The sequence below is a fragment of the Lepidochelys olivacea genome, assembly GCF_965140295.1.
Source record: "Lepidochelys olivacea isolate rLepOli2 genome assembly, chromosome: 1".
In the NCBI taxonomy this organism is placed as follows: Eukaryota; Metazoa; Chordata; order Testudines; family Cheloniidae; genus Lepidochelys; species Lepidochelys olivacea.
In genome coordinates, this window is record NC_140411.1 from 8686178 (window position 1) to 8700403 (window position 14226).

Here is a 14226-nt window from a genome sequence, read left to right on the forward strand (position 1 = left end):
AAAAGGGCCAACTTGAAAGGAAAGATTAAAAGGAGTTAAATAATCATAATAGACTGTTCGCGCTACAGGAGTTCAAAACTCACTGTGGAACTTGAACACTTTGCCTTCTGACACAGAAGTGAGTGTACTACAAAATAAACAACAAAGCAACTTTGCTCCCCCCTTACTCACTAGCTTGGTAGCATCCACTGGCACCACGGGGGCATTTTCAGGTAATGTCTGCCCTTTCAATTGATGGCATACACCTGCCTTCTTACGTTGGTTCTCAGGTTAATGGCTTCTCTGTTGCTGCTGGAGGGTCACGAAGCAGCGGTGGCAGAGCAGAGGGTGCCCTTTTCCCTCTCAGATGTGGAATTCACCAGTGAGCCATGCCTTTGTCAGCTCCAGATTAGATTCATTCTGTGTGCTCTACACGGGCCGCATGTGACAACCTTTTTGAGACCTCAGCTGGTGCAGACTGCAGCTGTCTGATGATTTACTGGTGACTCACACATGGAGTGGCACATTTTGCCATGTGCTCCACTGACTGCATTGGCTTCCAGTTTGTTTCCAGGTGCAATTTATGCTGCAGTTACTAAGCTTGCTATGGTTGGGTCCTGGGTATGAGAGATCCTGTTCTCTCTGTGCTTTACTTCACCAGATGAGATCAGCTGGGATACCTGAGGTGAGATTTGCAAGTCTGGTGTAGGTCATTCCCAGTGAAGGGGGCCTGACTCTGATAACACCATCCCGACAAAGCCTGTGTTTGTTCCCCATCTGGGTATGTTGCAGAACTACCCCACCCCCACTTTAAAAAAAAAAAATCCGAGAGTCCCAGATTTGTTTGCAAGAAGCACAAAGCTACATTCCCGCTGAAAATCTGCCTTTGCATGTTACAACTAACTAACTTCCAGGCTTTAAGAAAGCTTTACTAATCCATTGCAGGTTTCTCAGAGAAGTCATCCCAAGTAGCAAACCACAGAGTCTTCTCTATAACCCACCATGTCGGAGCTGAATGCATCTGGCAGAGGAAAGCATGGGGTAAAACCCTTCTCACAGCTTCAGTGACCTTTAAAAACTAGAGAGACATCGCTCTACATCAGAAAGGCTGACTTTCCTCTCTTTCAGTTGTTGAGCAGTCATCTTCTTGACATATGAAAGGTCAGTGGTCTCCAAATCCTGTTGCCCAGGCAGATAGGCAGAGAGAAAGAGAGAGAACCGAAGGAGATAGACAATCAAACTAACCCTGCATCATTAACAGCCCTTGGCACAAACGAGTGTGAGGGGTGGATTTAGGCTTATTTCCAATAGTTGTCACAGCAGGCAGGAGTGTGCAATTGGGCCTCAAATTGAGAACTAAGTCGATGCCTCTGATGGCTTCTGGTGTTCTCCTCTTTCATCAAGCCTCAGAAAACATGATGACAAGACAAATTCTTTATGGCAGAGCTGCTGAGGCTGTGACTGCCCTACAGTTGAGCAGAACAGATGGAGAATTTAAGGAAGACAGTCTAGTAGACTAGAGGATGTTGTAATTTCTCATCTTTTAGCTGAGTTTTAATTCACAGCCAAGTTGCAGGTGGGCAACCCAATGAAAATTAGCCATTTCAGTTGGCTGAAATACAAAGCTTTTATCATTTCCAAGGGAAAAATCAATGTTTATCCACCTTCATATACATAATATTCTCCTCTGTACATTGGGGAGTGTCATTTTTTTCTATATATTTATGTTCTAATGGCCTGTTTCAAGAGGCTGTGACAGCACTACAAAATTCCCAAGAAAAAACAGCACAGAGAATACCATGGAAGAGGTGAGTCCTGCCCCAAGCAGCTTACAAACTAAATATGAGACATGACAGAATGGAAGGATAACTAAACAGTTATCAGGGCACAGGCATGGGGAGCAGATGGCAGGGAACTTCAAAAAGAGTGTACAGTTACTAATGAGGGCTAGTCTGTGGCGTAACGGAATAAGGAAGACTTATCTGCCTAAAGTTAGTTGTGTGTGTGTGTTTTCTATCATATCTCCTTTAAGTAACTATATTAATTGGCTAATTTCTTGTAGTACCATAGCAGAAGTGGGTCTTAAAGAGGGACTTGGAGTGGGAGATCGCCTTGCAGATTAGCTCTGGGAGGGCATTCACAGCATAAGTGTAGCATGGAAAAAACCACAAGGACAGCTGTGCAAGAAACAGACAAACCAGGCAATAAGATTGGTGTCACTGAAGGAGTGGAAAGAGCAGCATGCAACATGACACCAGGGTCAGCGAAGCACGGAGGCCAGATTTAGGGAGAACCTTGAAGGTGAGGACAAGAAGTATTTGACATCCTGGAGAAGAGAAGCCAGTGGAGGATTCACAGAGAGAGGGTGATGTGGTCAGGTCAATGGGTAAGGAATACGATCTTAGAAACTGCATTTTGAATGGACTGGAAGTGGTGATTCATAATTAAGACAAGAGATGAAGAGGGCCTGGATGATCATATTTAGTTGGATATTTAAAGGGTTTTAAACTAGACGGTAGTAATGGGGCAACTTCAAAATACAGCCAAGCCAGGGGTTGAGAAAGCTCAGAAAACCATCCAGAACTGAGTCCCCGGGGAGCGTAGTAATAATAATAATTATTTGTACTACAGTAGCACAGAGGCCAGAGTAAAGTGACAATATACAAGACAGATTCTTGCATCAGATCCTGCCCTCCAGCTATGCAAACTAATTCGTAGATTAACAATACTTTACATAACATTTATATAATGTTATCTAGCACATTCAAAGAGCTATACAAAACCCACTAATTAATCCTCCACTTTTTCAACATGGGTATTGTCCCTATGTTACACATGGGGAAACTGAGGTAGACAAATGAATGGACTGACCCAAGCCCATACCATGAGTCAAAGGCATAGCCAGGATTAGAACTCCAGAGTTTATAGGGACTGAGACAAGGGAAAGGGACTGTACAAAAAGGTTGTCCTCACAAGTGACAAGGGAATTCAGATGGGAGCTCTTTGATCAGTCTGGGCAGTGAAATTGAGACAAAAAGAGGAGAGCTCTGTAATGACAGAACAAACAACTCGGCGCCTGCCCTCCGTGCTTGCTGGGGCGACTCTGAATTGACACCATTTCACATTTTGGACTTATGAGCCTTTTCTTTCCAATATTTTTAAATTAAAGAGCTGCTTCGTTATTAGGGGCCTGTCTGTCACACGGCTTTATTGTGTGGGCTCAGGCAACCATTTACATTCCCTGTGCCTGCACTTCCTTCTCTGCAAAACGGGAAAAAATCATACTCCCTCACTGGACGGGGTGGGGCGGGGGTAGAGAGACACGTTGTTGTCAGGGTCAGTCAGTCAGTCCAATGTTAGTAGAGAGCTTTCAGCTGGCAGAGCACTATACAAGAGCAAACATCACAGTAAATAGACCAAACCAGTCCCAATGGAGAAAACAAAGGCTTCACTTCACAGCGCAGAAATTGCAGATCACACTTTTGTAATTTCTTTCAAAAGGATCCAACTGCCCCATTTATGACCTCACCTCCCTTCCGAAGCACTTCCAGGCATACAGCATGTGCACAGAGCTCAGCTCACCTGTACTGCCTCGAGGAGGTATCAGGGTCTAGTGGATAGCGCTTGTAGCGAGCTGCGGGGTAGTGTTGCCTAATGGATAAGGTACTGGATTGGGGAGTCATGAGACCTCGGTTCTCTTGAGCTTCGGCAAGTCACATCTCTGTGTCTTTGCCTGTCTCTTCTATTCAGGGCGAGGACTGGTGTCTTATGGCATTCTGGGAGCTGCAGTCTCTGCAGGCTGAAGATGAAGGCAGCCAACAACTACTCTGGAAAATGTTATTGGCTGATCTTTGGCCACCCCTGACACGCAGTACTATCCAATGGAGAGCTGCCCTCCTAAAGAGGAAGGCAGGAAGGGAAGGAAGGACAGAAGGGAGAAAGAAAGAAAAGTAGCTGTGAACTAACCTCATCGCTCTCCTCTACATCCACGTTGCCATTGGCGTCATCGTCCATCTGTTTGTGGATATTGCAGACAGCTTCAAAGCTGAGCTGCTCATCTTCGTTGTGGCACAAGGGCTCATCAATTCGACAAAACTCTGTTTGGGGAGAAAACACTGGCATTAGGTAGCCCCCACCACAAGAATTTCCATCTCACTGACTAACCAATTTATTTGAGCATAAGCTTTTCGTGAGCTCAAATAAATTGGTTAGTCTCTAAGGTGCCACTAGTACTCCTTTTCTTTTTGGGATATTTTAGTGTTCCAGACCTACAAATATAAAGTAAGACTGGCTGGTCTCTATGATAGCAGCAAATCCTGACAAAAAAGAATGGGTGAGGGCCTAGCCTGGGCCAATTTATCTTAGGGACCAGCTCCTGCAGTCCCTTCCATCACAGCATTACGTACCAGTAGCGCTGGAAATGCTGATCAGCTTGAGTGCATGGGAGGCAGGGCCTTCTACAGAAGAGGCCAGCGACTTTAACAGGCCTATAAGTTTTAGCCTGGGGGAAGGATTCCTGGGTTGTTTTTAGTTTGTATTTAGTGGGATTTATTTGCCATATAGGTTTATTTTGTGTCATTAAGACATTATTATGTATATTACAGTTGTGCTTAGACACAGTACATTTTGTGGGTTTAGTTAAATTTATTTTATTCATTTTGTTTTATACATATAATTATTCAATAAAAAGATGGTATTTCCATTAAATATGTGACGGGTCATTTAGAGTTTTATATTTATAAACCAACACCATAAATTGTGCCTCATACTTAATAAGTAGAGAATGCTGATTCAAAAACACAGGTGTCTTGCTTAAAGGAAATTTTAGAGGCTTTTGGGTAGGAATCTGTTGATGGTACGAAGAGCCTTTCACCTAGCAGGTACCTAAGACCGCATTCATTCCAGGTTGCTATTGACTGAAACTTTTTACCATCTGATGGCAGTTCTGAGGACTACATGAAATGAGTGTGGCGGGTCTTAGTCCAGTTCCCATTGGACTGGTGTCCACATCACAAAACCCATCACTAGAATTGGCATTCCTATTGAGTCTTAGAAGAATGGCTAAGGAACAACGGGCATGTCTAAAAACCCACAGTTAGCCTGTGCCAGCTGACTCAGGCTAAGAAGCCGTTTAATTGCAGAGTAGACGTAGAGGCCCTTGTGAGGTGGGAGGCCCAGAGCCCCTTAGCCCGACCCCAAATCAGCTGGCCTGGGGCAGCCGCCGGTGTCTAACTACAGCGTAGACATACCACAAAGGGCCTTGGAGATCAAATCCCCCTCTGACTTCATGGTGGTCCTTCCAAAACAAAACAGGCACGCTGACGCCAGAGGGATCTGGCACTGCTGCCATACATACCGTATCTTTTCTGAGGCTAAACTGGCATTTATTAAGGCATCTATCAACTTGAGATCTAAAAACCCAGATGAAATGAAACTACTCATATGCTTAAAAAGTTAAGTACCTGTTTAATTAAATGATTGGCCGGATCAGGGCCTAAGTGTGGACTGAAGTGAGACTTATGTTTCTTGGTCTGTCAATCTGAAATCTTTTGCCAGCACTGAATTCACACTAATTGTTTTTAAATGTTTCATTATTAGTTTTACTTTCCCCCTTTAGCTTTCACAGATACCTTGGCTGATGCAATCTTCATGACAGATCCACCCTAGAAGCCCTCTGCTACCAGCACAGATCTCTAGCTGCATACAGCTAACACCAGCCAGGAAAAGTTACAAAACAGCTTCCATATTAAAAAGACTGGGACTGTTTAGCTTAGAAAAGAGAAGACATAAGAAGTACTGCTTCACATAATGCACAGTCAACCTGTGGAACTCATTGCCAGAGAATGGTGTGAAGGGCAAAAGTCTAACTGGGTTCAAAAAAGAATTACGTAAGTTTCTGGAGGATAGGTCCCTCGATGGCTATAAGCCAAGATGATTAAGGATGCAACCCCATGATGCCAGTGTCCCTAAACCTCTGACTGCCAGAAACTGGAACTGGATGACAGGGGATGGATCACTCGATCATTGCCCTGTTCTGTTCATTCCCTCTGAAGCATCTGGCACCAGCCACTGTCAAGAAGGCAGGATACCAAGCTAGACAGACTTCCTACTCCTCTCTCTCCAGACTGTTTAAAACACAAATAAAGTAACAGGTGCATGTAATTTCCCCAAGCAAACACTGACTGCAATTCCTTCAGCTGCTACAGGTGCCCCAATGCCTGGCATGACAGCATTTGGTACTGCAGGTCGTGTCTTAGCTGATCAAATGCCATAGTGAGGCAGACAAGAAACACAAGTGAGTGCGCTTGTAAGTGAGCATGGAAGATAAAATAGGATGGGCGAGTCAGAGAGATGTAAGAGCACTTGCACTTTTTTCAGACTACAGGTGCCTCTGTAAGTTATTATTGAGTATATGAGTCATGATACAGCACCATATGATCGCTAACAGTTTACTGGAAATAAAGGTGTCTCTATCAGATAAAGACAGATGGCAGGGTCACATAGTATTGAATGGTCACTTGTAATTTACAGGAAATACAGCTGCCAAAGTTTCTGAACCTAATGCAACTACAGCCATAAATGTCACTCATCCCAAAATATTCATCAGTGAGAAAATACAGCTGCACTACCATGCACGGGAGCAGTAGTTTTCCTTGTGGGCATACCTTTAACCTCTGATCTCTGTTAGATGTTGGCTTGTATCTGCAGACTCCCAGACGTGGCTTGATACCAGCCTTATAAACAGGATGATATTACCTTGAAGCTTAGCAACAGATGAAGGACCACAAACTTTTTTCAATATCAGTTACAAGAGCAGAGGATCCAGAGTTTCATTTTAATGTTTATCTACAATAAATAAATGTATGTTCTCCAATTTCATACTTTGCATATGACATTCTCTCAAAAGCACCTAGAGGAGGGTTCTCCAATTACGCTTTCAGCGTCTCACCGAGTATCAACCTACGAGTCCAAGTTTTACATTGTGTTCATCACTGTTGTGTTTGAAAGCCTGACAAGTGTATGTATTTTTACACAGGGATGGCACATTTAAAATCCTGGCTGTAGTTATGGCACTAGTGCTGGAACAGGACTTTTCAAACTGATACTGATCTAATTCCAGTATCTTAGTGTGTAATATAAACATAGAACAGAAGATGGAAAGCATCAGTTTCCATCTCCCATAACCCAACCTCTGCAATCACAGGAAATCAGGCAATGGGCGATATGCCCAGCAGATCCTAACGGATGACCCCCTCTCCTAACTCAGTGCTGCAGAGAAAAAATAAAAATCCCCGTCAAAATACCATGAGAAAATGTCTTCCCAAATTAGGTAACCAGCTCAGCCCTGCGCACATAAGCTACAATTATCACGGTTAAGTATCCAGTCTCATTTATACTCTGAGATACCAGTAGTGTCTAAATATGGAATACTGGTCTATTTTTCTTGATTTCCCAGTGCTGTGGGCTCTGCCAGTCCCTTCTGGAACAGGGAATCCTGAATACTGACCACATTCTGGGAACAGGAAATGTCCCAAGGAATTTAACTTAATAAAAAAAAGATGTCCACAGGTAGGCTTCAGATGTAATTGTAGTTTCCCTGAAATTTAGGTGTGATCTACACTTAGAAATTTACCAACATAGCTCTGTCAATTAATGGTGTGATTTTTTACCAAGATAGCCACACTGATAAAAACCCTACTATAAGCCGTTTTATACCAGTTAAGTGCATCCACCCTAAAGGATTTTGTCAGCATAACTATATTAGTACAACTATACCAGCAAAAGCCTCCTAGGGTAGACAAGGTATTAGCTGACAATGTTTGCTTTGGTCACACATGGTATGACATCAGAATAGGAAAATTTATTCGTGCTTATCTACAAGTTTCCTTTCTTTGAGTAATAAGGTCTACAGATCTATTACAAGGGGTACTTCAGCCTACTTACAACTTGGAGGCAGAACCAGATCTGCCAGTCATTAGCAACAAGGGAGTGCCCCACCCCCTGAAGTTCCCTTTAATCAAGACAATGTCCAGGCCAGTATGATTCCATTCTACTTTCCTAAATTACAGATTGTGTTAACTATACTTTGAAGTGAAATCACAACAATTTCTCCTAATGCAGAGCACAGGGACACGTCTCCCTAACAAAATAAACCTGAATATTTGGGTATCAACTTCTCTCTCTATTCTGGATGATCCATTTGTCTCCAAGATGGGCCAGATCTATGGACCTTATTACTCAAGGAAAGGAAATTTTCAGGCAAAACACAGATTTTTTTTTTCTGTTCTACATGGAGCTAGGGTCCACAGAGCCTTAACAATGGAATTTTCACAGCAATGTGCCTCCAGGATGGGAAGCTGGATCATCCTTTAATTATGGACAACCAAAATGAGGTTGATTATATATCCTGGACAATGAGGCATGGGAAAGACTTCTGCCGAAAAATGGCATTGGTTAGTGATTAGATGACCAATATGTAGAATTTGGTGAATTTATGTATTGATGGCTACATGGCCATCTAGCTGGTCTCAATACAGGAGACATGACTTCTCTGCCCTGAAGTTATCAGTGCTCCTACAGATTAGACTTTGATGCTTGACAGAAAAAGAACATTTCTTGAATTTACTTTGCAAGTGAGTGCTATGACAGATGTGAAGACTGCATGTCTGAACAGGTCTCCACAGAGAAAGCTCCCAACTTCATAAACTCATCCGACTGGCGATAGTGGTTCTCAGGAAGTCTGCTTTAATGGATAGAAAGTGTAACGATACTAGGTAGTGAGTAAGGAGCAGAATGAGGTTCCAAACATTGTGGGGTTGGAATCTGGGTAGTTAACCTAAGGAAGCATTTAATGTCAGGGTTTCTACAAAACTTCCTTTTTCTTGACCATATTGAGAACATAGTACAGAGACTTGACCTTTTTTCTTAGGAGTCTTAGATTGGAAGGACAAAAGTACAGATGTTACAGACCACCAGAAAGGCTGAAGAGTTCTTGGATAACCAGCCTCAGGAAGCATCACTACCCCAGATTCAAGGAAGAAACTGGCCATCCAGGAATGAGAAAGAGATGAAATAAGAGATACTTAGTGTGATACTTAGATTCTTTTAGTGTGACAGGATTCCCCAGGGTGCAGACTGAGACTGTGGGAACACTGTACCCCCCTGAACTCTTTCCAGCCTGGGCTGTCTCTCACAATGCCTTACTAGTGACCAGCGGCAAACCCCTCCAGGTGCTGTGATCACTCAGCACAACAGCATGTGGCGCCCCACACCCAGCTATACTGCATGAATGCTCCCAGAGCAACGGCAGCAGAGCCAAATTCCCCCAGCTCCCAGCCTTGTACCTCAGGAATATACCGTCTTGCACTGCTCAAGGTGGGAAGTGCAGATTTATTAATTGGTTCACCACTTCATCAATGAAAAGTGTATATACACCTGCCTTTGCAAACCTGAGCATATTGGCCACATGCTTCAGGCAAAATCACTGGTAAAGATAAACAGCCAAACAAATGTATTGACTACAAAAGATAGATTTTAAGTGATATTAAGTGATAGGCAAAAGGTTAGTTACCAAGATAAAATAAAATATAAGCATGCAGTCTAAACTCTCAATCCTATTAGTTTGGGCAACATCTAGATTAAGCTTTTTCAAGCCACTGGATATTGCAGTTCGTACCACACAGATTTCACCCTTGAAATCTGGGCCAGTCTTCTCTGCATAAATCTTCTCAGTGTCCTTGTTGCTTGCAGCATGGGTGGGGGCAAGAGAGAGGTGAAGCATGGGCCTGCTCTGTTCTGTTTTATACCCTCAGTCCTATGTGCTTAGGGAACACACAAGTCCGGACATGTCTGGGGGCATTACTTAGTCTCCAGACAAGGTTGAGCAATTCCTCTGGTGTGGCCTCATGCAGGTGAGTCACTGAATTGTAGCTCCCCTGCTGGACAATGGCTGTTGATGGGTTGTCTGACACCCTGCCCGGGCATTGGTTACTTTCCTTGCTGTTGCCTCTGGGGAGCTAATATCTGGCTGATTCCCCAACTTACAGCATGTTTTAGTGACAACCATACCACACAATTCTCATACCTTCATATGTATTAATGATATACATATATGGATAGAAAAATGACTTTCAGCAGATCACATAACCTTTCCCATGATACCTCACACAGCCGGCTTTATATGCAATCACAATTATATATAAATGAGCAACATGGGGGTTACAGGGTGCTCCCCCAAGGTGCAGAATGTCACACTTGGTAATTCATAACCATCAGAGACAAGAAGATAAGGCAGCATTCTACACAGCTGGAGGCAGATGAGGATGAACAGCTTGTGGCCATCAAAGAGAAGAGGACTAGGAGTAATTCCATGCAGCTAAAAGTTTCCAATCAATGTCAGGTCCGCTGTGTGGAAACTGTGGAAGATATCTCTGAAGATCCAGCTGGTCAAATGGTATGGAGAGGTGTGGGGGACACACCTGTGGATGGCTACTCAGCACAACCTGTAAGAAAAAAATCAAGCTTCAACCATCCAAGGAAGACAGATGATTTTTGTTGAGGATTCTGTACTAAGAAGAATGGATGAATGTTCTGCAAGGGACAGGCAGACAGCGGACGGTGTGTTTTCCTCTCAAAGCTAAAAGATGAGACATCACTCTATGATTAAACAGGCTTCTGAAGTCAACAGGCCATGGTCACGGTACATATTGGCATAATGACACTACATTGTGGGATAGCTCACAGATTATAGATGACTTCAGGGAACTCAGAGGGGTGCTGAAGGAGAAGAATGTCCAAGTGATCGTCTCAGAGATCCTTCCTGTCCTTCAAGCGAAGGAAGACAGAAGGCAGAGGATTCTGACAGTGAACTGCTGGCTAGGTACTGGTGCTAGATAGAGGGTCAAATGACCCTTCAGAATTTTACTTTATTTTTGGTGGTGATGGTCTGATGCCACCTGAGAGCTTTCAGGCCCAGAGGTAACACTGCCCAGACTTGGCTGTCTATAGATAGTGCAGTGGCCACTCCTTCAAGTAAAATACCATCCCATTAGAAACAGTGAGACCTTGGCCCCTAGAGACAATAGCCATGTTTACCTTTGATAGCAATACCAAGTTGAATCTGGACTGGTTCATGCTGAGGAACCTTACAGCCTTACAAAATGGAGGCCACCGAGGTTACAAAGAAGTATATGGGGAGCCAAGAGCCCCTTCCTGCCTGTATGTTCTTCCACATTTGGGCTGCTCTCCCTCTCATCACTCTATGGCCAGCTGCCGAAGCAAGAGGTGGATTGGTTGTGGCAGCAAGGCATGGCAAACTGCAGCAGTATCTAGGAACAATGATCTGTACTTTGGGCGTGGTGATCCACAGCGGTAGCCAGGGACAACAGCCCAATAGCTAGGGCGTGGTAACCCATAGCAGCAGTTGAGGACTCAGACTTTAATGCCAGAAGCGATGACAGTTCAACATTTTGCTAGTCTTTTAAGTGTGGCAAGAAATTGCCGTTCCTCTATTACGATATCTTCCCAGGAAGCATGAGGAGGCATAAACAACTATGGCTTGTCTCAGGCAGTCACAGATCTCGAACATATTTTCACTCAACACAGTGCTCTGGCTGAAACAGTCAATCCTCTGGGTGGGTTTTTCATTTTGTTTGATTTTGATTTATTTTATTATATATGTGATTTGATCTCACAATACTGATTTGGACAGCTGGCCACACTCCCGTAAGGAGAAAGCACTCCTGTTTTTTTCAAATATTTCCTCTTTTTGGATGAACATGAACCCAAGAAACCAGCACAGCTCTTTGGCTTGGATTTTTTTCTGGGTTAATCTGCCATGCTGCACTCCATGAAGCTGAGCAAGGGAACCGGATGCTGATTTTATTTATATACATCCTCTCTGAGAGTTTGTCTCTACCATCCCGCCTCAGAGGAGGGAGTGAAATTGGGCTCAGACATTGCTCCAAAAATATTTTGAGAGATTAGTGATCTCCCGGCCTTCAAAGATATTGACTTTACTGTCTTCTCTCCCAAAATGGGGTTTCTGGGTCCTGGAAGGAAAGTATTGGGATTCAAGAATGGATTCCCCAGAGGTTTTACCCCTTTTGATTATTAGGGTATCATGGGCCAGACAGGCTTGCATTTCCTCTGGAGGCCTCCGCCTGGGATGTGAGTAGCACAGGCCTGTTTGTAGAGGTGGCAGAAGCTGGACCCAAAAGTCCCTTATTGCCCTTTCTGATGTAGGCAACCTCTGTGTTGCAGCCATTACTCTCCCTCAAGCTGCAGCCTGAGCAGAGGCAGCTGAGCTCCACAGTCAGAAGTGTGGCTGCTGATGCGGCTCTAGAGATTCCGGGTATGTCTACACTACGGAATAAGGTCGAATTTATAGAAGTCGCTTTTTTAGAAATCGGTTTTATATATTCGAGTGTGTGTGTCCCCAAAGAAAATGCTCTAAGTGCATTAAGTGCATTAACTCGGCGGAGTGCTTCCACAGTACCGAAGCTAGAGTCGACTTCCGGAGCGTTGCACTGTGGGTAACTATCCCACAGTTCCCGCAGTCTCCGCTGCCCATTGGAATTCTGGGTTGAGATCCCAATGCCTGATGGGGCTAAAACATTGTCGCGGGTGGTTCTGGGTACGTATCGTCAGGCCCCTGTTCCCTCCCTCCCTCCCTCCCTCCGTGAAAGCAAGGGCAGACAATCGTTTTGCGCCTTTTTTCCTGAGTTACCTGTGCAGATGCCATACCATGGCAAGCATGGAGCCCGCTCAGGTAACCGTCACCGTATGTCTCCTGGGTGATGGCAGACGCGGTACGGCATTGCTACACAGTAGCAGCAACCCATTGCCTTCTGGCAGCAGACGGTGCAATAAGACTGGTAGCCATTATCGTCATGTCCGAGGTGCTCTTGGCCACGTTGGCTGGGAGCGCCTGGGCAGACATGGGCGCAGGGACTAAATTTGGAGTGACCTGACCAGGTCATTCTCTTTAGTCAGTCAGTCCTATTGAACCGTCTTATGGTGAGCAGACAGGCGATACGGATTGCTAGCAGTCGTACTGTACCATCTTCTGCCGGGCAGGCAAGAGATGAGGATAGCTAGCAGTCCTTCTGCACCGTCTGCTGCCAGCCAAAGATGTAAAAGACAGATGGAGTGGATCAAAACAAGAAATAGACCAGATTTCTTTTGTACTCATTTGCCTCCTCCCTGGTCTAGGGGACTCATTCCTCTAGGTCACACTGCAGTCACTCACAGAGAAGGTGCAGCAAGGTAAATCTAGCCATGTATCAATCAGATGCCAGACTAACCTCCTTGTTCCAATAAGAACAATAACTTAGGTGCACCATTTCTTATTGGAACCCTCCGTGAAGTCCTGCCTGAAATACTTCTTGATGTAAAGCCACCCCCTTTGTTGATTTTAGCTCCCTGAAGCCAACCCTGTAAGCCGTATCCTCAGTCGCCCCTCCCTCCGTCAGAGCAACGGCAGACAATCGTTCCGCGCCTTTTTTCTGTGCGGAAGCCATACCAAGGCAAGCATGGAGGCCGCTCAGCTCACTTTGGCAATTAGGAGCACATTAAACACCACACGCATTATCCAGCAGTATATGCAGCACCAGAACCTGGCAAAGCGATACCGGGCAAGGAGGCGACGTCAGCGTGGTCACGTGAGTGATCAGGACATGGACACAGATTTCTCTGAAAGCATGGGCCCTGGCAATGCATGCATCATGGTGCTAATGAGGCAGGTTCATGCTGTGGAATGCTGATTCTGGGCTCGGGAAACAAGCACAGACTGGTGGGACCGCATAGTGTTGCGGCTCTGGGACGATTTCCAGTAGCTGAGAAACTTTCGCATGCATAAGGGCACTTTCATGGAACTTTGTGACTTGCTTTCCCCTGCCCTGAAGCGCATGAATACCAAGATGAGAGCAGCCCTCATAGTTGAGAAGCGAGTGGCGATAGCCCTGTGGAAGCTTGCAACGCCAGACAGCTACCGGTCAGTTGGGAATCAATTTGGAGTGGGCAAATCTACTGTGGGGGCTGCTGTGATGCAAGTAGCCAACGCAATCAAAGATCTGCTGAATCAAGGGTAGTGACCCTGGGAAATGTGCAGGTCATAGTGGATGGCTTTGCTGCAATGGGATTCCCTAACTGTGGTGGGGCCATAGACGGAACCCATATTCCTATCTTGGCACCGGAGCACCAAGCCGGCAAGTACATAAACCATAAGGGGTACTTTTCAATAGTGCT

At 44.8% G+C, this 14226-nt stretch overlaps 1 protein-coding gene across 6 annotated transcripts in view; it reads right to left on the reverse strand.

The window, feature by feature from the left end:
- STIM1 (stromal interaction molecule 1) overlaps positions 1–14226 on the reverse strand; it is a 202932-nt gene that overhangs the window by 95151 nt on the left and 93555 nt on the right. For all 6 annotated transcript variants that reach the window (XM_084614958.1, XM_084614955.1, XM_084614956.1 and 3 more), the window contains one exon: positions 3946–4076. In XM_084614958.1, the coding sequence (XP_084471084.1) occupies positions 3946–4076 (131 nt within the window). Of the gene's footprint in view, positions 1–3945; positions 4077–14226 lie in introns of those variants that run through there.